Source organism: Papaver somniferum, chromosome 3 (genome assembly GCF_003573695.1).
Source record: "Papaver somniferum cultivar HN1 chromosome 3, ASM357369v1, whole genome shotgun sequence".
In the NCBI taxonomy this organism is placed as follows: Eukaryota; Viridiplantae; Streptophyta; class Magnoliopsida; order Ranunculales; family Papaveraceae; genus Papaver; species Papaver somniferum.
In genome coordinates this window covers 188,109,341-188,132,762 of record NC_039360.1, presented here as the reverse complement: position 1 = coordinate 188,132,762, position 23,422 = coordinate 188,109,341, and the positions used below count along the sequence as shown (strand labels likewise).

Sequence of the window (23,422 nt, the reverse complement as noted above, 5' to 3'; positions counted from 1 at the left end):
ATCATGTTAAAATCATATACATGTGTATACAATTGATGTGAGTTTTATGAAAAACCCTGGTTTTTGTATTAAATTAAAAAATGTAATCACTTGATTGGAATATGGTATAAGACAGATGATAGATTCACTACAAAGTTCCATCAAATCAATTTTTATTGAATATGCCAAAGCAGATCTGTTTCCATCAAATCAAAACAGATTGAAAACAATTTTTGCATTACTGATTTGGACATAGAAGATTATGGAAAAAAAATGTAGATCATGACATAGAGTATATATTTTTTTTTTCTAATCAATTAATACAGTGTAAAACAGATTTAAAAAAAAATCAAATCAATTCCTTGTGATTTGATTTTAGAGGAAAGAAAAGAAAAAAATAATAGGACAAAATAGATTCAACTTATCTATTTGAGGATGACGATTCCATTGATTCCAACGCAGTGTATTTGATAGCAACCCAAAAGAAAAAAAATCAAAATCCATTGCCGCAGGGAAGAGCTCGTGCTGATAACGTTTTGTAGTGGATGGAAAAGATAAAGAGGCAAGCAGAGAAGGAGATTCTATTCATTAGAGGAAGTATATGTTACATAGATATAGTCCTTTATATGCAATAGGAATAAGGCCCTAGCTACTATATTGGCCGCACATCCATGGGCTAAACCCCTACAACAATATTAGTATTTTAGAGTAGGGCTTATTTGGTAATTTCAAATAATTTTTAAACACCCCCATCATTAGTTGAGGTGGAAACAAAATTTTCATAGGCCTCAATTAAGTGGCATAGACCCCAATTTAACCGGGTTTTTTAAAGGGTGTATAAAAGAACACCCTAGATAAATGCATCGGCCGGAATATAGTGGGCGAGATTTGGCAAGTAAATACTACTTATGAAAAATGAAATAATTTATTTATCTAATTCCATTAAAATCCTAAACTCTTAAGGCTCCACGTTCAACGGTGACCCTCACCCTCTTACAGAATTGCTCCGTTTCATTTTTCCTCAAAGAAGAGAAAAAAGAGGAATCCCACACAAATTTCGCCAACAAAGCATAAAACCAAAAAACCAAACCATATTTCCTCGAAGGAGAATAAAAAATCTAAACAAAGCCTCTCTTCCATTATTTGATCTAGCTCCGCCTCCACCTCTTCTCCACCATCTACACATCTATATCATCCGAATATATTCGATCTCGCGTAAACCTAATTAACTCCTGCGATCTCCACTGCTAACTCCTTTCATCCTAATATAATCTGAGCATGCTTTTGATTTTCTATTTTTTGGTGTGATTATATGGAATTGATTATAAATCAAAAATAATCAAGGTTACAATTTTATTTGTTTCATAGACCTAATTTTACATTTTTTTTCTTCCAATTATTGATGATGTTATTTTTTTGCGGATTTGATTTACAGGTATTCCTCTCTGCCCTGCAGGAGGTTTTTTTTTTTTTTTTTTTTTTTTTTTTTTTTCTTAAACGACCAAAAGATTTACACCCTTATCATATGGTTTTGTTTTGGACATTCAAATCCTTATCATATGGTTTTGTTTTGGACATTCAAAAGTAAGCAGATAGTATTAGGTTTTCGTTCACCCTCTGTTTTATCCTCTTTGGATTGCGTTTTTAGTTTTATGTATTGACTTTATCTTTTTAATTTTTAATGAATGTTGTTTTTAGTGAAATCAATAACTCCAATAGGTATGAGCACCTTTTCTCTTATATTAGCTTTGTTTTTTGATTGATGTTATTGATTTTGTTGGAAGACGTTTATATTAGGACTTTGATTGCAGACGTAATGTTTCTTTAGTGATGGGTGAACCTAATGTTTGGGGTTTTGCCATCTTTATGTCCTATGATATTACTAAACATGTGATTTCTCTTTGGTTCTGTTTCGTCAAATCTTTCAATTTATTAGGTGGTATTTTGTTTTGAGTTAGCATTTGATTCTATCTACTTTAGAGATATACACAGATAAAGCTCCCTCTATTTTACTAACATTCATTATTGAGATAAAGCTTTTAAATTGGTAGAAGTCTGACTGAGATTAATTATGTTTTCATTTTGGTTTCGGATATCGTAGCAATTATTGTGCATCCTAAATGGGGGTAAAACTCTTTCAACTTATGGGTAGAACGTTGCTGTAATGCTCGAATTGTTGAATCTGATGAAAGACAGATAGGAATGGAGTCATAGAAGATTCTATTTACGTTTTGGTTTCTTTATAATTTATGTTATATGTAATTCAAATGCTATTGAGTTTAAGTTGGTTCACTTGGATTTCCTTTTGCAAGATTTTATTGACTGTTTGATTGAGAGAACAAATTTTGAAAGGACATAATTCAATTTCTGGGTACAATTACTAGATTTTCTTTTCGATCAAACGGGTACAATTGGAAGATTTTGTTGCATATTGTTTCAACGATTTTTATCATGTGAATTTATTTAAATGCATGTGTTACTGTGATACTATGAGTCTGGTGTGTGCTTAACAGTTCTTGGGATATGGAAAACCAGAATAGAGTATTTAACTCATACGATCTGCCCACAGAACCTGAAGCTACTTTTTTTGGTGTTTTTGCAAAAAAGATTCCAGTGGAATTAAAGGTGCAATACGGGTACTTCTAATACAGTGATTCACTCTCCTGATGGAAATTATGTGCCCAGTTGTTAATTCCTAACTTACATGGGAGCCTGGAAATGTTAGCCGCTCTGATATCTGCATCAAACTCTACAGGGAAGCTATCTTGAGTTCGTTTGTACCACTTCTTTTGTATTCATCATTGGTCTTCGCAGACCAAGACCAACACCATTACCGCCACTCTTTAGAAGAAGAATTACAGAACAAGACCAACGCCTTTACCACTATTATTTTAATTTTTAAAAAGTCAAAAATTTGACTTATTGGAGAACTGTACTAGAAGGATATTGATTGCATTGTCATTAATGTCAAACTGCAGGGTTTCTTTGGTGTTTATGGTGGTTATGAAAATCAATTTTTTATTTGATAATAATTTATCTTTGTAGTTTTAACATATTTAAATGGATGTAGCTGCTAATAACGAATTTTGGACCACTGTTCCACAGAAGTTACACCACATTGACGGATAACACTTCTCAAAAAGTTAGCAAAAAGGGAGTCTACGTACCAGGTAAATCATTTTATGCATAAATTTTCGCCAAATATAGTTATCGCAAAGTTTCTTATGCGCTGAATTTGATGTTGTGTGCATGCATGCAGGATTTTAACATGCAGGTGTAATCGGTGATGAAAAACAGATTGACACTGTCCAAAACTCTCCCATGTTTGTTAGTTGAAGACCTATTTGAAAGATTATGGGAGAAATTCACAAGTACAGATTACCACCAACCAAGCCAATGGTTGTAGAGACCTTCTCTCAGTACCCACCTCTTGGACGTTTCGTTGTTAGGGACATGAGGCAGACAGTTGTTGTTAGTGTCATCAAGGAAGTTGAGAAAAAGGACCCAACATGAGCCAATGTTACCAAGTCTGCTGTCAAGAAGAAGTAAAGTGTTCCAGTAAGTACATCGACTGTAGGAGAAACTGTTGGTGTCCAGGTGCGTGCTTTTCGTTACAGTTAGTGCCATCACCGTAATTAACCTTCAGAATCTCTATTTTTCTTTATTGGTTTCCTGAAAGTTGCAAAGATCTGTGACGGTGCCCAAAGTGCACCTATGGCATACAAAACAGAGAACGGTAATATGTCTCAGAAGGCAGGGATAATCCATGCAGTCTACCAATGCTCATGAGTCTGCTACTGGTTATCGTACACGTGATTTTCCTTTAGGTGGAGCTACAGAAAAATAATAGTTAAATATGAACTTGAATTACTATAAAAAAAAAATTTGTCTACTAAGCTAATGTATTTTATACTACTTTTTCTCGTACTTAGTTTCTCCTTTTCAATCTTAGGTTATAATGAACGCGATCCCAACAACAAAAATTCTGGAAGACTTTTCAAGAAACTTAACTCCAGTTTAGTAATTTAAGTTCTTAGTTTCTCGCTTAAATGAAATGATACAAAGTGGCTTTTATGGAGTATCAACGCCAATCCACTTCTTCTTAGAAAGATGATCGGTATACTTGGCTTCACAGGTACATACATTTCTCTTTTGCCTATCCTATCTATCTTTGTATTCGTTCAAGTGGAAAATGAGTGCCTATAGTGTTGAACTTAGATGTTGCACTTTCTTTGATCCTAAAGTCCAGGTTCTAGGGGCATGCCATTGTAGTTTTAGCAGATAAATGCATTATGCACGTGAGTTATTTGGTGAATTTAATGTCGATCTATTGACGTTTTATGATATGATTGAAATTCCACTTCATGTCTGATATATACACCTTTCCTTTTTTCTTTAATATCTATATGATATTATACACATAATTAATCTTACACAGAGGCAGATAAATCCCCCTTAATTTCACTAACATTTTTATATTGGTAGTCTATTCGAGGTTATGTTTACATTTTGGTTTCGGATATTGCAGCGATTTGTACATTCTAATTGTGGGCAGAACTTTGTATGTATTCACTCCTTTCCTATCCATCATTTCTCTTTTAAGACAGACTGAATAATCTAATGATGTTTTTGTATGGCTATTTTTGAGATAATTAAGCTGCTTTTGGTATGTAGATTATCACATCAACAACTCATGTACTCATTTTAACAAATTAACATACATTATTTGTTTTTATGCTGTGATTGTGATTCTTATTCGTTTCAAAATCGAGTAGCAGCAGCATCCTTGATAATTATCCGAACAGAGTTTGCCAATGCAGATTTTAACAAGTTAAGTTGTATCGCCCCGGTTGTATTATGGTGGTATGTGCAGGAACACAAGCACAGAGGTAGTCATTAACGCCAACTGTCTTGGTGTTTATACAAGTCTTCGAGAGCAGCCAAAGAGTAATCTGGTTTTTATACTGCAGTTTAGTTTACCACTGTTTTGGACTCATCTGATTCGTGATAAAATTTGTAACATGTACGGGTGAACAAAAAAAATTGAAAAATCAAAATTGAGTGAATTTAAAAATTTATTGGACATCTCCAGCTTGCTTGGATTTTCCTTTTCGGAACAACTATGGATGCCATGTTCTTTTTCTTGATTTTTATGAAACTAGACATGAATTTTTCGTGTATGTTCATGGAGATTATGTGAAAATCATGTTAACAACATTAGTTATTGGGTTACTGAAAATTATGTCCAAGACCGGATAGAATATGGATTATTATTTGACGGCTGCAACGACAAAGTGTACAAGAACATCTGTTTATCAACCTAAGCTTGGGATTTAAGATATGAGAGCTTAAACTTTGAATATGTCTCAAATATTGGACGAATCTCATGATGCTCGACGGGGGGTCCAAAGACCCGCTACAGGAAAACACATAATTTTGTTAAGTACTCCCTTCATTCCAATTTACTTGCTTTTTTAGGGTTTCTTTTGTGTTCCAAATTAGATGATAGTTTTAATATTTTTCCCCAATTCTCACTAATTTATCCCTGCTTTGGAATCACACCAAAGAGTTACTACTCATCGTAATCAACACAAAAAATTACTTTAATTTTTAAATATACCCCATGGAGGATATATACTCAATCTTGGATTATTTGGTAGATAATATCGGGACTGGGGCTAGGCGAAGCCGAGCTTTACCAAATCAAATGAGAACTGGGGCGAGGCGAAGCCGAGCTTTATCAAATCAAATGGGGACTGGGACGAGGCGAAACCGAGCTTTACCAAATACAAAATATGGTTCAAAGAAAGAGGCATTGATGCATTGTATTTATAGTTATCGATTGAATTGAACTGGTGAACCAAGTTTGAGAAAGGCACAAAATCTAGTTTATTTTTATTTTGTTAACTAAAGATTGATGATTAAGAAAAATAATCCCTTAAACAACGGACTTTTTGGACAGTACCCCTTCCTTCTCCCCTCTCATCTCTATAAAGAAGTAAAAGAAGTTTCAGTGAGAGAGAAAGCAGGATTGCTAATAGGGGGACTGGTTTTGCTTGGGGGTGTATCAAATGCTAATAAGACAAAACATCATTTGTCTTGGAATTGGTACACCCCAAGCAAATTGATACCCTCCATTAACAGCCTTGAGAGAAAGTAGCAGAGAAAAACAAAAGAATAAAGAACGACTTCTCTCTGAAGTCTGAACAATAAAAAGAAGAAAAATAGTTATTAGTGGGTGATTTTCGTGGTGTTCCTTTCCTTCCTTCTACAGCACATTTATCAACCCAACCCCATTATTTTAACAACGGCTAGTTTTAATGGTATTATTAAGAGATTAATTCGACGGGACTCCTTGTTCTCTTTCACCTTCTTCTTCGTAGTCATCTTCCTCTTCTTCTTCCTTGTTCAGTAGTTGCAGATACTCAATGGATTATCCTAATGATGATAAGTGAGTTTTAGTACTTGGGTCTGTTTCAGATTGGTTATTGGGTTTGTTTTAGACCCAGATTATGTGATCTGTCCTATGCGGAGGGTTTTGGAGTTGGATTTTTTCTTTTCTGGAGGAAATATTTGTTGTGAGAGATGGGGTTTTCTTGATTTGACTGTTATTATTTTATTTTATTTTTATTTCTGTGAAGAAATGTGTATATGCAGTTACTGAGTTTCTGGATTCAGTAAATGAGTATTTTGTTTGGAAACTCATGATTGTTAAGAAATACCCATGTCTGTTACAAGCTCTTAGATCCAAATGAGTATGCATTTTACATTTGATGCTTGTGCTTGTCATAAGACTTGTTTAGTATTTGTAACGGATGTTATGACAAGGCTAGATCTACTTATAATCTACTCATCCCCTTACATGTTCTATTTGTATATTTACAAGCAACCGTTCTATACTATGTTGTTATCATTGTGAATGTTATTTCAGTTCAAATGTGTTGTCACATTATTGTTTGCTAAAGGTATTTCTATTGTACTTATCTTTTGAAAAATTATCAAGTGCTAGTGTACATTGTAGGTTTAGCATAGCAATAGAAGTTAAATTCTTGCAATACCCTTGAATGTGTGTTGAATTAGAACTAATAGTAGCTTGAATTTTTATGAATTGGTTACCAAGTTACTGGTTTAGTTAGTTTTATCTATTAGTCTTCATGTTGCATAGTTTTCTCCACCAATTTGCTCACATTATCTTGTTTATCTTTGTGAAATGTATTAGTGAGCTGTGTGAATGGGAAGGTGCCGATTTTTATCTCCCTAAGGATTCAAATCCTGGTACAGTTCAGTTGCCACATTTATAGTAGTATGTAAGAGTCACTCGGAGGAGGGCTAATGCTAATGACTGGCATTTATTTTCATTTTTGTTTGGAACAGGCATTTCTAATTGCATATGGGATGGAGTAGATCAGAATGAAGATGAATTTTCTTACATGTTTGAAGATTCAACCCCAATTAAGGCATGTGAAGACTTGCCTTACAGTGCTTCAGATAGTGGAAGTGCGTATAACCTATCTCTTTTTACCTACCAATGTTGTTTTGGGAACATAGTTGGAACTGTATTATTGCACATGCTTACCTCAAGGAGTGGATTTCAGGAAGTACGGAGAAAGAAGCGGTGAATTATAGAGAAGATTATCATCCTCAATTAAAGAGACGACGAATGCTACGATTTGATGCTCCAGACGACCCTTTCCTTTGCAATGAACCAACGCCGTCACAATTCATAAAAGCAAAGGTCTGTAACTTCGGATAGTAGACCGTAAAGTACCCCTTCTTTTTTTTTAATTGATATGGTGTTGTTTGCTTAAGCATTCCATCTTCTATAAGTTATTTCTTTGCACATTCCATCAAAGGAAGTTAAATGCATAATGGTTGCTTATACAGCTATTAATGTGATGATACTTCGAATTGATTACTCTGACTAAACGCCTCTTTGATTTTTGTTCTTATGCTTTGGACTTCTTTCATTTTTTATACTCAGGATAGACAGGAGACAACGCTAGAAGCTGTACATGAAAAAGTAACGTGGGATTCAGGATATTCAGGTTTGTTTCTTTCTCTAAATTAGTTTCTTTTCAATTGACTAATAAGCTATTCTAGGTTCTTGCTCAGTTTTAATTTAATACTGCATTCTACACAACAGAAGATAGATCTGTGTCCTGCAATGAGAGCTTGGATCAGTCGTCTGACATGTGGCTCTCCAATTGCTTCAATGACGGCTCAATGCATTTCGGTTCTGAGGACACGTAAGCATCTATGCAACTCAATTTAGCTACACATTTTACTGGTTTGTCACCTGAAACTGACTCTATTCATGCATTGTCATGCAGGAACTTTTCTGGGGTTGGCGGTGACCAAATTGATGTTTCAGGTGTGTGAAACATATGGTACTTGTAATCTGTTCCTATATACTCTTCTTTGGATAAAATTATACCAATTTTACTTGTCTTAAATCCAGAGTATTGCAACCTCCCACCTGAAACACAATCTGACATGGTGCAACAATGTCCAACTCCGCCACCACAAAAGGTTTTTAAAGGTGTGTATTCATGATCTCTCTTTGTTCTACAGATTTCACTTTTTAATCAAAGACACTGAAAGTTGAGTGCCATTTCAACAAAAACTCGGGCAATTGAATGTTACGTATGCTTTTAGGTAGGAAATCTCTCATGCTAACTCCCACAAAGGTGACTTCCTCTGTTGTTTATCCATTTGCGCTCATTAAACCCTGTGGAGTTCATGGAGATGTAACATTGAAGGATATAAACAAGAAGATTCTAACTCCACCCCAAAAATCAAAGCATGGCAAGGATGAAGAACTGTCTCCTCCATATCCTACTTCAGCTTTTTCAGGAAAGCCTGTCGTTGTCAAAACTAAGATACATACTGAAGGAGGGAAAGGCAGCATAACAATCATGAGAACCAAAGGTTGATGATAAATCTCTCTCTCCGACATTCTTAAATTTTGTGTGGTTTCTATAGTTAATATCTTGGTTTTATGATGGAGGCTTTTTTTCGGGATTCATTTAAAACTTGATGCATACAGTCATGTTTTATATATAGTATGACCTCATTGCAAGCTTGAAATGAGGATCTTGATGTCTCAGAGATCCTCCTATGCTGCTCTTTTTTGGCCTCATTGACTTTTTGTAGTCCCTCTGCTCATATCTTTAATGTGAATGTAGGTAACTTTACCACCTTGTATCTTTGGAGCATTATTTATATTTGAAGATATCCGATGTTCTTATTCCTTGTTTACTCTAGGAGGATACATTTGTCTTCCTAATTTTTCCATAAAAGAATATCTGTGTACTTTTGCTCAATCGTAGCTACACTTAATATTTGTTAGTATCACTAGAACTACATGAGGTATTTTTATTCGAAGTGGCATATATGCTCATGTGTACTGATCTTCTTACCTTCATTGCTCATAGAAATCAAGTATTCCAAGCTGTTTGAACATTTGCTTATGACTGAATTGTCAAGTGTTGCACAGATTATTGTGCCTATAGTTTTGTATTGTAGTTCTTTCCTTCTTCAGCAAAACACATAGAACTCATCTTTCTACAGTGTCCATGGAACCTCAGCCATTGACATTCATGTTGGACCTTTAAGAATCAACATTCTCTGAAACGTATTGACAAACCGTGTTGTTCCAATCTTTCAAATTGTAAAGATTCACTTGGATCATTCTAAACTCTCTAGGGAGTCTAGGGTGAAAAATGACTATTTTCAGAGTCTAAAATGTACCAGCATTATATGTTGAACAGATAGTGATTCGCTTGTCAGATCTCTTCCTGAATCCTCAGCTTGTCCTCATAGTGAGAATTACTCATTGTATTACTGACTTAAAGTCGGATGATTCGCTTCAGTTAGGTTCATACTCATGTTGCTTCAGTTTCATTTTGAAAACATGAGAAACAATGTCAACTTCATAGTGGAAATGGATGTCATTACAGGTTTTCTTCTTTTTATATAAGGGTGGTTTCTCAATGTTTGTTATGAACAAGAGTGCCAGTAATGAGAATAGTGGAAGTGCAAAACTGAAGTTTTTACTTAAGGTACAATTTGTAATAAGTAACAAGAAAATAACTTGTGCTGCTATTACTTTTACCTTTTTCAATATTAATGGTTTTCTTAGTAGACAATAATTTACTTTATCTTGTACACTTTCTGGTCAATGCAATTGCAAACAGATATAAGTTTATAAAAGAACGATTTTTCGGGATCATGGTTTTTTTGGGACCATAGTTCTATTTTTGGGATCATGGTTTTTTTGGGACCATAGTTCTATTTTTAGTAAGACATTTACAAACAAAGTGAAGACACCCTTTATCCAAATATTTATGTTAATACCATAATTACCCTTCCTAATTAAGTTTGTGTAATGATTAGTTACTGTAATTAAATTCTGTTAATTAGTGATTAGTGTAAGATAAAATCAATATTATTTTTCTTAAAATTAACTTATTGAAAGGGAAGAAGAAGGATATTATAAGAGCTGGAAAAACTCGATTATTTTTTTATTTTTTGAATCTGAACCTTCAAACAACCCAAGCATACTTTACATTTATTTTTTTGTTGCTTGAATTGACCAAAATTTTCTCAAAATAAGAAATTTTATAGCTTGAATTAGGTTAAGTCAAACAAGTTCGGCTACAAGATCTGAAGAAAAGGTAGCCAAACTTATTTGGAATTGTAGTTTCGGCTACTTATTTGAAAGTGTAGCCAAACTTATTTCGAACTTAATGGAAGTTTTGATGAGTTCGGCTAACAGGTTATGGGACAGGTAACCGAACTTTTATTCTAGAGTATACATAGTAATGTTCGGTTTCCAACATTAATTTTCGACTTTACCGAACTCAATATCAGAGTGAAGTTCGGTTAGGAGAAAAAATTCTCAAATAAACCGAACTGATCAACATATGTGTTTATATAGTAGAGTTCGGTTAACAATTTTTTTTTTGCGAACCAACCGAACTCAACATTTGTTGTTCTAATACAAGTGTTCGGTTAAAGGACAAAATTTTCCAATTAACCTAACCAACCGAACACAATATATTGGTTTTCAAAGAGGAGTTCGGTTAAATTTATTTTTTGCGAACCAACCGAGCTCAGAGTTCGGTTACGAAAAAATAAATTCGCGATAACCGAAGTGTTCTTTGTGTTCTTGGTTTCAGAATGTTCGGTTAGCGAACTAGGTTTTTTCTAAACAATTCCTTACCAACATGCCATTGTAACTTCCATTTAAACCATATTTTGATGATTTCTGCTCAATTTTCTGTTGGAGAAAATGAGTTTTGTTGTTTTGGTTTTATAGTCTTGGTGGGAATGGAACTTAGGACCTTTGAGTCTCTTAGAGCACTTGCTCATTTTCTTATGAGTGAATGAAACCTTTAGTCCCACATAGGGTATAACTAAAGAGGAGTTCCACTATTTAAGTATTCCTTTATATATAGTTAGACAAACAATGTGGGTGGAATGGGTGGGGAAAAAAAATTTGTTTCCACTAAGGCTTGAGTTTTTGGCTCAAAAAAAATTTGTTTCCACTAAGGCTTGAGTTTTTGGCTCATGCTCATTCTTGCGCCGTGGACATAGGTCAACCAAGACTTATCTTTTTGGACAAAATCATTTTGAATTATTTTCTCAAATATTTTAATATCAAAATAGATTTCGTATTTAATATGGGCGGGCGTATGACCTGGAGAGGATTTATTTATTTCCGTTTTTATTTTTATGTCGACATAATGTGCAGTTAATTGTGTAGCTGTTTTTTACCGTTTTGGAAAATCTTGAATTAATGAAAATTTATTCTGATTTTATTACAAATTTATTTTCTCTTTAATCTTCTCCGCTATATAAACCATTTTGTTTCTTCATTGCAATTTGTGTCCAGAAGAAGCTACTATCCTTCTTTTATTCGTCTTTCTCCCTATGTGTGGTTTTTAATTCTGTGTCATTGTTGTTGAGTTCGTAAGAGTAGGCAAGTACTATAGTGCTTATAGTATTTTCAACATACAGTTTTAACCTGGATACGACTTCACCACAGGGTATAGGCATCACTCATTATTGAGTCGTACCGGTGAACTATCGTGTTAAGGACAACTTGATGATCAAGTGACTCTGTCCTCTGTTTGTTGTTTTCTTTGAGTGTCTATTTTTAAGTTTCAGAAATTTATTTCTTAACATCATTACTTTCAGTGTTTTATTATTACAGTACCAACATTTTTTCGATCAAAAACGAATTAAAAGTGATGGCTTTTTCAATTGAACAAGGAACTTCAAGGAAAGAGAGAAGGAGAAGAGAAGAGTTTTTTTTCTCAAAAACAAAAGATTTCCGGTGTTTTTGTTTTTGATTTTGATTAATGATTCATTTAGATTATATATATATACTAGGTATCACCCCGGCCTAGGGCCGGGGCTCAACCTTTTAGAGTTCTGTTTATTGTTTGGTCGGTCGGCCAGTGTCTTCCCATATTTTAGTCCATCTATAATAGTCGGGAGTATATTTGGTTAGTCCGGTCAATACCACAACGGTCCTGATATTTAGTTGGTCGTGTCATATTATACCGTGTTAGTTAGTCGGGTCACAATAGTGTGTTCAATTAGGCGGGTCATAGTAGCCGGATGGGGCGGGGGCCATAGGCCCCGACCGCGGATTAGAAAATTTAAAGGTAAATATGATATCCGCATTAAAATATAGGTAAAATCTATAGAGTCTTCAAATTAATTTTTTTTTTTTTTGGTAAAATCAGAAAGGATATTTATAGTTAGTGCATGAAAACTTTCAAGGAAACCGACAGGCATTAGAAAATGTTGATTCGAGTCACATAAGGAAATATTGAGTCTCGTTTTGCACCGGGCCAGGGGCATAATCCCTGCCGTCTAAAACAAAATATTAAAAGAAGATCATCTCACGAACCGACGGACGTAAATATCTCTCAAAATTATATGTCTAAGACGGACGGATGGATAGAAATCTCGCCAACTATCTTTCTCAGCCGTCGGATTACCGAAATCAAGGGCCGTCTATTACCCAAGACAGACATCACTTCTTTTTATAACAACCTTATTATTACTTCAAAGTCATATATTCTTATATCGTGGCATCAATCCCGAACGTCCAAAATAATAAAATCCCCGTCATATATACAACGGACGGATGTACATTTCGCGAACTAACGGTCCAAGCGGCAGAATGGCCAAAGTTAATGTTTGGATCTGTCCCAAGGCTAATTTGTAATATGCGTGAATCTAATATCTTTATACATGGTTCTAAAGTTGTACATGGAATATTAGTAAACTACACCGAGTTTGTTTGTCCATTTTGTTGTACAACTTTGTCTCCATTCAGCAATTTGTACATTTGCATCCTCAAAGGTCTGATTTACCGAGTCAAACTTTTAGGCTGTTCATTTTTTATGTTTTTGGGCAAGGTTTTATGCTTGCTCCTCGTGCTTTCTTTAAATTGCAAATTAAATTATGTCATTGGGTATTTAATTTGCAAGAGATGATTTCATGGGGTGCTATTCGTGTTTTTGAGTTCGTGTCTATTTGGTAGCATTTTCTTTTTGCTTTGTCTTAATTTGCTGCGAAAGGAAGAGAATGAAGCACCAGGTTTCACCCGGGTGAAGCTTCCTGCCCAACAACTTTCTCCAATTCCTTACTTTACCTTACCATAACTTAGTTAGTCTAACTTGATACCTAGTAAATATATAGATACTGTGATATTTTTCTAATGTCCTACGGCTGTCTACATTTTTTTTGAAAAAAAAATTGCGAATTTTTTTGCATTGGTTTCCTTTTTTTTTTTTTTGTTTTCCCTTATAGATGAAACGTAAGTATCTCTCAAAACGTAGTCAGATAAGGAAATTTGAATATATCCCTCTCCCATATTTTTATTAGGAAACGTAGTTAACGTGGTATATTTTTCCCGATATATAATGGTCAAGACATCTTATTATGGAAGCATAGTCAAATCAGGAAACCCAACAATCCGACGGATGTCTATATTGAACATATAACGAATCGATCCACGCCGTGGGATGACGAAATCGATGGTCGGATTTATCAGGCTACACACACAACACTTCTTTTTATAATATAGATATATATCTATATTATAAAAAGAAGTGTTGTGTGTGTAGCCATACAAATCCGACCATCGATTTCGTCATCCCACGATGGAGATTGATCGGTTATATGTCTTATATAGACGTCCGTCCGATCCCTTGGCTTCCTAATAAAAATATGATTCTAAAGATTATTTAACGGCGTCAGATCCTTGGATTTCTTAATTTTACTGCAGCGTCGGATTTCCTAATTTGACTAAGTTTCCGTTAATATAGGCTAACACTAAGTAGATGTATTTATAGAACAGAAGAGCATCATTCTTTAACGGTTTCACCAACAAATGGTCTTCTATCTATAGTTCTTCCCCTCCATTAACGACTTCTAATTCTTAACTTCGTCTCTCTATATCATAATAATACTGAGTTATTAATACTAAGTTATTATTATGGAAGATTTAAAGGATGGATACGGTGAAATAAAAGAAAACAGAGCTGGTGATTTAAAAAAAAAATTGGTCTAAAGAGGAAAGGAGAAGAAAGAAAACCTAATAGAGGAAGAGGAGTGAATTGGGTAAGAGGTTTTATGTTTAATGCAACCAAATATCTCCTTACTAATACATCTTCACGGTAAACATATGGCTAAGGGTCTGTTTAGATTATGTTTGGTGGATGACCCTCCATGAAAGATTATTCGTATACACCAGATATACCCTGGTCCATCGAATAAGTCATTTGAACGTTCAATCATCCAATAAGCATAATGATTTGTACCATAACTTTCTCAAGAAAATTTAAGTTAGCCTCAACTAATCTAAAAGCTATTTCTAAAAAACAAATAAAATAAAAAACATGGTAAAGATTTATGTGCGAGATTTAAGTGTGACAACCCCGACCAACAAAACATTAGGGAATGTTTAAGGGCCACGGTCGGGGCTGTAAGCGCCGGCAAATTTGACCTGACCAACAAAATACTATAGTATTCTCAAGGGACCACGACCCCGGCTAATTTGACCCGATCAACAAAATACTATGGTATCCTCAAGGGACCACTGCCGGAGCTGTAAGCCCCGGCTAATTTGACACAACCACAAATACTAGGGACGCAAGTACGAACTAACTTATAAGCTCGATGTTTGACCGTTATAATCTAATTAGTTTTGCGAATGAATAAAAAAGATTTTGGTAGAATACGGACCAGCCGATCAAACAACAAAACGAAAACGAAAAAGGTTGAGCCCTGGACGTAGGCCGGGGTCATACCTAGTGTATATATATATATATATATATATATATCAAAACGTTCCCAGGTTTTATATTATATAAGAAAGATAATTTAATAAATGACTAATACAAAATTTAAAGAAATGAAATCTTCATAATTAAAATAAACTTCAAAAATAAATGAAATCTTCATAATTAAAATAAACTTAAAACATAGATAACGAGTAGAGATACTTACAAAGTAGTCTTTTATTCCTTTTAGATAACACACCAAACAACTTCAGATTCACACTCAGAACATGAAAACACTCACAAACTATCACTCTCAAAATAGGAAACACTCAGAAACTCTCACTCTCAAACTTATAAACAATGACTCTTGAAAACTAAAAACTTGCTCTTTCCCTTTCCCTTAACGGGTATTTATATAGGGGAAAGTTTGCAAGAAACAAAAGAGATAAGATTTTGTTTTTTGAGAATCCTATCTATAATTACAACAACCTATAAGTGGTAGACAAGTGGAAGACATATCTAAGGTGGAAATCTTAGATAAGATTTACCTTTTTTGTTTTTTGGAAAATATTAAACCTTTCCACTTTTACTATTTTGAAGCAAATACGTGTCCTTGATGAATAGTGGAGTCGATCCTGCTTCGTGTTGATGAAAAGTTGACCAATTTTTTTTTTTTTTTTTTTTTTTGCCGGAAAATAATTAGAATTTTCCTATCTTCTTCGAACCATTTAAACCCTAAATCATTCCAAAGCAATCATCACCATTTGCATTTAGGTCTTCTGTATTTTCCGATTTTATCTCTTCTTCCTCAAAGGTTTTTGACGAGGACGGTTGGGAACCCAAATCTTCGTTATCAAGTGCCTCCAAAATCTGCTTCTTAAATTCTTCCTTTGACAAGTCCCCGTGCCTATGCTTTAGTGCGAGTATGTGGGTTGAGAATTCCATCGGCATTGAGGTGGTTGATGCCGATACCATAAGCTGAGCTGCAACAAACTGCATGTTAAATGTAGATGGTTGTAGATGTGCTGCATTATATCTATCCCACCATTTGATAATAATTGCCTTTCTAAATAAGGGATATAATCCCAATCAGGATCATTATCTTGTGGAATCGAATAATTCCATCTTAGAATCCATGGGATTTCATACAGTAAAGAACCACTGCATTAATCTTCTTATATCATAAGATTGGCTATTAGCCTTGATAAACTTATTTAACATATCTACAATATATGCAGGTAAAATCTCCGGGCATGGCCCCCAGATACTTAGCCATGCTCAAACCAATTTGGTAGCTCTTTGATTGTATTGAGTTTAAAACCAATATACCAGGAATGAGAGAATCTCTGAGTTTGATAGCAAAAAATATGTGTCCATGCTATAATCAGTATAAGAATATGATCTCGGTTTGATATGGGGGTGATCATTGAATTTTTTTAACCCATGAGGGTTCATTCCCCAATCTCGGTATGATAATACCTTAAGAATAACAAGCTTGGAGAACGCAGGAGGACCATTACCATTACTGTTGGCCGTGTTATGTGTTAAAAGGATAGATCCTGTCTCTATGAGTATTGTTTCATAAAACTCTCTAGTTTTACCATAATGTGGTAAAATATGCTCTTTTAAGTACATGCTTGCAACTTCTGCAGGATCTCTGTTAGCATGTTCTGTTTCTACCGCTAAAAGCGGTATTGATGTGGACATTATAAATGCCGACTTTTCTTCTGAAGAAGAATATTGTTTTCCCTTATTTGGGTTTCCTTTAATCATAATAGGATTACTTTTGTTCCTTTTATTAGGAGATGGGTAAGAAAATTGAGGAGCCTTTCCCCTAGTTATCTGGCAGTCCATGCTTCCCCTGCAAAAATTCACGAGTCAAGAAATCAGGTAGAGAATTAGTTTCACCTTTTATATATTCAATTTTGAAATCAAACGCTGATAAAATGGCTTGCCATCTTGCAAAAATTTGCCGAGAGGCTAAATTTTTAACATCCTTTACCAATACTTCCTTAGCTGCCTGACAATCCACTCTAATAAGAAATTCCTGGTTTAACAAATCACTTTCAAATTTAGTAACACAATGAATTATTGCCAATATTTCTTTTTAATGGTTGAGTAATTTTGTTGTGCCGATTTCCATACACCTGAGGTATATCTTACTAATTGCTCTTTATTATGAATCCTTTGTTTAAGGATTCCTCCATATCCGACATCTGAAGCATCAGTCTCAACTATTTTGTAGGCTGTTGGATTCGCTATAGTTAGGCATGGCAATTCTTTAGCTTTAGCTTTGATTTTTATAACAGCAGTTGTATGCTCACTGCTCCAATTAGCAGGGTTTTTCCGTAATCTTGCATATAGAGGTTTGCTATCCTTAGCTAAATCCTTATAAAAATCTGCTATATAATTTAAGCTTCCTAAGAATCTTTGTAATTGTTTTTTATCCTTGATTTCATCAGGAAATTTATCAGCAAAGGATATAGCCCGTTCTATAGGTATTATAGTACCTTTATTAATATTGTGACCAAGGAATCTAACCTGGGTTTGAAATATTTTCATTTTTTTGCAGATACCACTAATCCGGCCTGTTTTACTATTTTGAGGAATATTGATAAGTGTTTAAAATGTTGCTCAATTGATTCAGAATATATAATACATCATCAATGTATACAATTGTAAAAGTTGAATAAGAATTAAATATGTTATTCATAATATGTTGAAATTCTGATGGAGCATTTTTTAAACCAAATGGCATAACATTCCATTCATAATGTCCAAAGGGAACCGTAAATGCAGTTTTATACTTGTCTTTTTCTGCGATTTGAATTTGCCAATATCCTGACTTTAAGTCAAATTTTGAAAATATGACAGCATTATGTAATCTATCTAAAAGATCTTTTTTATTAGGAATTGGATACCTAATCCATCTTAATGCTTTATTCAAAGGCTTATAGTTGATGACTAATCTCGGAACTCCTCTTTCTAATTCAGCTGCTTTTTCTACATAAAATGCAGGACAACTCCAAGGAGAGTAACTTTTTCTAATCAAACCTTTATCTAGTAAATCTTGAATTTCAGATTTACATATTTCTAATAATCTATTGTTCATTTGAATTGGTCTGGCTTTTGTTGGAATCATTTTTTCAGAAAAATCTGGTTCATAAGGTAATTCTACTATATGTTGTTTTCTTTCCCAGAATGCATTTGGGATTTCAGCACAAACTTCTTTCACTAGAAGATCATTAAAATCATTGATTTTTTTTGGAGTTTTGGGCAATTTAGTTTCTCTTCTATTTGCTTATATTGAATCTCCTCTTTTAAGAAGAACAAAATTTTCTTTGTGCTTGATTTTTTCTTGAACCTGGTTAATAAATTTTTGCCTAGGTTCAGAGACAAATTCAAATAATATTTTATGTCCCTGAATGAGGGCTTCAATGCCCGTATTGTTTAATGGGTATAACATATTCAAGAATGGAGTCCCTAATATGCAGGATTGAGATAAATTCTTTACCATGATAAATGGTGTCGCTAGACAAATACCATTATTACACACCGCAGCATCAGATAATTTGTAATTAATTATCAATTTGTTTCCATCTGCAGTATTAAGAACTTGGGTTGTTTTGCTAAAATACTTTGTGGGAACTAATCCTTCATTTAAGCAGTTTAGATCTGCACCCGAATCTATGAGTGCCATAGTTTCAAAACGGTATTCTTTTCCTATGATTAGGGTGACTAAGGTGTACCACTTTTGAGTGATTACTTTATCTATTATATTAATGAATTGCATGTTTTCGATATCCTGGTTATTAGTAGGTGATTCTGGTTTATCTATATGTGTAGTAATATGAGCCTGGTAGTTTTGTAAAATTTCATCAAAAGAGTTTTCTTCTTGTGAGTCATACTCACAGTCTACTGGTTTATGAAGTTCCAATATCTGGACTCTTTGCTTAAGACTTCTTAATTCTTCTTTAACCTGATTAACTTCTGCCCTAAGATCATTGACTGATGGTTCTTTTTTAATGTGATGATTTTCTACTCTTGCCATTATTTCCTTAAAACTATAAGGTTTGTAAGAAGTTTCGATTTTCTCTTGTTTTGGTGCTCTTTTAGCTACTTCAATATATTTTTCTAAAGCTATTCGCTTTGATTCTGGATTTTCAATTTTATCAATTAACTCTAATATAAAATTTTCTTCATTGGTGAGGACATTAATTCCTAGACTAGATATTTGTTTATGAAAACAATTTTTACAAGAACAACCATCTGTACATTCATCATCCTCCAATCCTGAAATTGTCCCTGAATCATTTTCTGAGGAGGATGATTCATCCTCTTCAGATAGATCGGAGTCCATTAAGAGGACTTGTTCTAATTGACGTTTGAGACCTTCGTCTAGATTAAGCTCATTTATTTTTGTTTTGTACGACACTTATTACTATAATGCCCAATTTTTCCACACTTGTAACAGACCGGAAGTGACTTATTAGTCTTTTTATTTAATTGTTGTGTCTTATTGTTGTTTTTCCTAAAATTGGGTCGTTTAGATTTCAATGGATACCTATTAGGATATCTAGTAGTCTTAGGATTGTTATGGGAAGGTGGTCGAGTACCTTTCTTCCTAGATAATAACGCGGATGGTGTATTAGTGTATCCAAATTGCTCACAAAAATCACCTCTCTTGTTAGATAATTTATTCTTTTGTATTTGTCTATGTAGCTTTATGTCTGAGCATAAAGCTAAACCTTCACATACAATTTCGGAAGATAGTTGGCCAAAAGTATATTCGCCATACTCAATACGTTGTTGAATATTTTTTGATTTTAGTCTATTTCTAACCCTTTCAGCAAACAGAGGGGGTAATCCTGAGACGAATTTCTCTTTCCAAAAATCAGAATTAGAGGAACAATCTTCTCTGCTAAACAATTTTGAGAAGAATACATCCTTGTACCATCTATAATGGGAGAGGGTAGGACATTTAAGATTAATAAGTAATTCCCTAGATCTTTCCATTTGTTGGCTATTACTTCCTACAAAGTGCAGGCCAATGGTATAAAGTAGGGTACTAACAATATCTTCCTGAGAGTATTCAGTACCATCTTCTAGCTTGATTGGTTTCTTTGCCATATAAATGCTATATTTTGCCTGGTCGGACATATGGAAATCCCACCATCCTTTAAGTTGGCCAGTAAAGCCAGTAACTATGGATTCAACAATTTTTTTTCTGGGTTTTTAATGAGTCTAGAAGCAGAAGCATACATCGACATTTGTCTTATGATATTTACTATTTGGTATTCTGTCATACCATCTATGTTCCACTCAACTATGGATCTTCCATCAAACGAAGTCTGATTCCAATTATAATCCTCTTCCAGTTGTAAATCTACCGGTGTTGGTCTAGGGTAATAATTTCTAGTAGGAACTGTCGGTGTATTTTTTTTTCCAAAAGATATTTATTAATGTCATCAGAATTGTTAATATTACCAGAATTTGATGAATGAAAAATTTCTTCCAGTTCTTCTATATCTATATCACTGTATTCTTCGTGTTTGGACATAACATTTATTCCTTCTTTTGATTGTTTGGATGCTTTAGATGGGCCTGAACCAGATAAGCTTAATTTTCCTAGCTTTTCTACTAGTGCATCTACAAAGCTATTATCTGGGTTGGACAACCTGAAGACATTTGGTTTTTGGATCACATTTATCTCAAATTCTAGATCGGAGAATGTCGGTTCTACTTGTTCAGGAATATTTCTAACCGTAGATTTTGGCGTTTCTACTTTATAATAAGGTTTATTAACCTGATGCGCGGTTTTTTTAACTCCTTCTATAATATTATTTGGGTCATTTATAAAATTATGAATAGGATCTGTATAAGAAGAAGATGCTACAGATGGCCTTGGTACACTTCCCTCGCCTTCTGATATCTTAAGCCTAGTTTTCCTAAAGATGTAAACTGTATTTCCACATCTCCATCTTCATATTCAATTATTTGTTGAAGATTTTGGTTTTGGTAAGGCTTTGCTGGAACTTCTACCTGTAAAGTCCACTTTTCAGGGAGGGTAACCTGATCCCACTTTATGGTTCTGGGAATAACTGTATGGGCTTTACCAATATTGGTATGAAAAAGAGTAGTCTGACCTTTTGTGTCATAAACTTGAGCATTAGGACATAAGGTATTCATAACCTTATAATATATTCTATACACAACAGCTAAGTTCTTCGACCCTGCGACCATATCAAACCCCTGAGTTCTAACATTTAAAGTTAGAGTTTTAAGGAGTCCTGGATTAGACAGAGACACCGAAAAATTTGGGAAACAATTAAAATAAATTGGACCTTCACATAAGGTGGACTCAATAATTCCTAATAATGAATCAGTGAATTTATTGTGTCTACAATACCTGACACATAAGAGTACAAAATTATTTAATCCTGTCCTTGTCAATGGTTTTACGGCTATTTGGATTAAGCCTATATGAAGATAATTAAATCTTTTTTGTTTATGATTTTCTATCATTCTAGGAGAGAAAATCTCAAAATTATCATTCGAATCAATTATAGATATGGTCTTTTCTACAGTTTTAATTGCCCAATCGCTTCTGAATTGAAAAGATCCTTTCTTATATACTTCATTAACTGGAAGTTTAGGAATATTCCAATTTTGTAATTGTTTTTCAATGTCATGCATTATGACCTTTTCTGAATTAAGGGTTATTTTATTTTTCAAACTATTTTTCTTTGAAAACGATCTGACAAAGCTAGCCATAATTAGGGTTTATAAAGCTGTAAACGGTCAACAGGAATAAATGCTCTAATTTTTTTAAAGAGATTTTATTTAACTACGAACTCACTGCGACTAATATTTAGCACTTTATCTCCCCTTTTACCTGGCTCTGGGGAGATATTTAGCAGTGAGCTCGTAAAATAAATGGCTCTGATACCATGATATCGAAAAACCTGGCTCTGATACCAAAATATATTAAAATAAACCAGTGATTCTAATTTCAATATTAGGAATTAGACTACTTTGCAAGTTATTTTGTTGTATTAACTGACCAATATCTTTATGGTTAGCTACTGAATCAGTTCCCTTATGTTCTAATTTGTATGGGGCTGCTATAGCACCTTTGATATCAAGTACTACTTCTGGTGGATGGATTGACTGAATAACATTTCCATCTTTTGTCGTATAAGATTGAAACTGGGTTTCCAACATATTAAGCGATCTCTTATATTTATTTAAATTGTAAGTTTTGGTAAAATCTTCAAACCAGGTGAAAAATGGGTTTGGATTTTTATTATGACTTAAGTATAGAGCATAAGTTTTATATATTCTTGTTCTTCTATTAGAACTAAAGTTGGATTCAAACCAAGCCCTTTTATTTGTATTTTCTAAAATATAGTACTCTTTTCGAAGTTCTTTTAAATCCAATGATGGTTTTTAGATCACATTTATCTCAAATTCTAGATCGGAGAATGTCGGTTCTACTTGTTCAGGAATATTTCTAACCGTAGATTTTGGCATTTCTACTTTATAATAAGGTTTATTAACCTGATGCGCGGTTTGTTTAACTCCTTCTATAATATTATTTGGGTCATTTATAAAATTATGAATAGGATCTGTATAAGAAGAAGATGCTACAGATGGCCTTGGTGCACTTCCCTCGCCTTCTGATATCTTAAGCCTAGTTTTCCTGAAAGATGTAAACTGTATTTCCACATCTCTATCTTCATATTCAATTATTTGTTGAAGATTTTGGTTTTGGCAAGGCTTTGTTGGAACTTCTACCTGTAAAGTCCACTTTTCAGGGAGGGTAACCTGATCCCACTTTATGGTTCTGGGAATAACTGTATGGGATTTACCAATATTGGAATGAAAAAGAGTAGTCTGACCTTTTGTATCATAACCCAGCGGAAGCGTGGTGGGCCCATACCCACAGGTCCCAGGTAAAAGGGGAGATAAAGTGCTAAATATTATAAATGTATGGGCTTTACCAGGCTCTGATACCAAAACGTTCCCAGGTTTTATATTATATAAGAAAGATAATTTAATAAATGACTAATACAAAATTTAAAGAAATGAAATCTTCATAATATCTTCATAATTAAAATAAACTTAAAAAAGAAATG

General features: G+C 34.0%; 1 protein-coding gene and 1 long non-coding RNA gene across 5 annotated transcripts; both read left to right on the top strand.

Annotated features, from left to right (window-relative positions):
- The first annotated feature begins 1,059 nt into the window (after nucleotides 1–1,059).
- On the top strand, nucleotides 1,060–5,157 carry LOC113358293. Of its 3 annotated transcripts, none has more exons than XR_003364439.1 (3): nucleotides 1,060–3,149; nucleotides 3,239–4,114; nucleotides 4,508–5,157. It is a non-coding gene; the product is annotated as an uncharacterized LOC113358293 (long non-coding RNA). The 3 variants fall into 3 exon arrangements; XR_003364440.1 differs by having other exon boundaries at nucleotides 1,064–3,149; nucleotides 3,239–3,806; nucleotides 3,932–5,157; XR_003364438.1 differs by having other exon boundaries at nucleotides 1,064–3,149; nucleotides 3,239–5,157.
- A 994-nt stretch (nucleotides 5,158–6,151) lies between these two features.
- LOC113358292 (protein XRI1-like) lies at nucleotides 6,152–9,237 on the top strand. 2 transcript variants are annotated; one of them, XM_026601818.1, is made up of 9 exons: nucleotides 6,152–6,430; nucleotides 7,199–7,254; nucleotides 7,354–7,476; nucleotides 7,575–7,714; nucleotides 7,961–8,024; nucleotides 8,126–8,225; nucleotides 8,310–8,350; nucleotides 8,438–8,518; nucleotides 8,635–9,237. In XM_026601818.1, the coding sequence occupies exons 1-9, from the start codon at nucleotides 6,408–6,410 to the stop codon at nucleotides 8,910–8,912; spliced, it is 906 nt and encodes a 301-aa protein (XP_026457603.1). In that variant the 5' UTR covers nucleotides 6,152–6,407; the 3' UTR covers nucleotides 8,913–9,237. The 2 variants fall into 2 exon arrangements, with proteins under 2 accessions (XP_026457603.1, XP_026457602.1); XM_026601817.1 differs by having other exon boundaries at nucleotides 6,153–6,430; nucleotides 8,123–8,225.
- The last annotated feature ends 14,185 nt before the right edge of the window (nucleotides 9,238–23,422 follow it).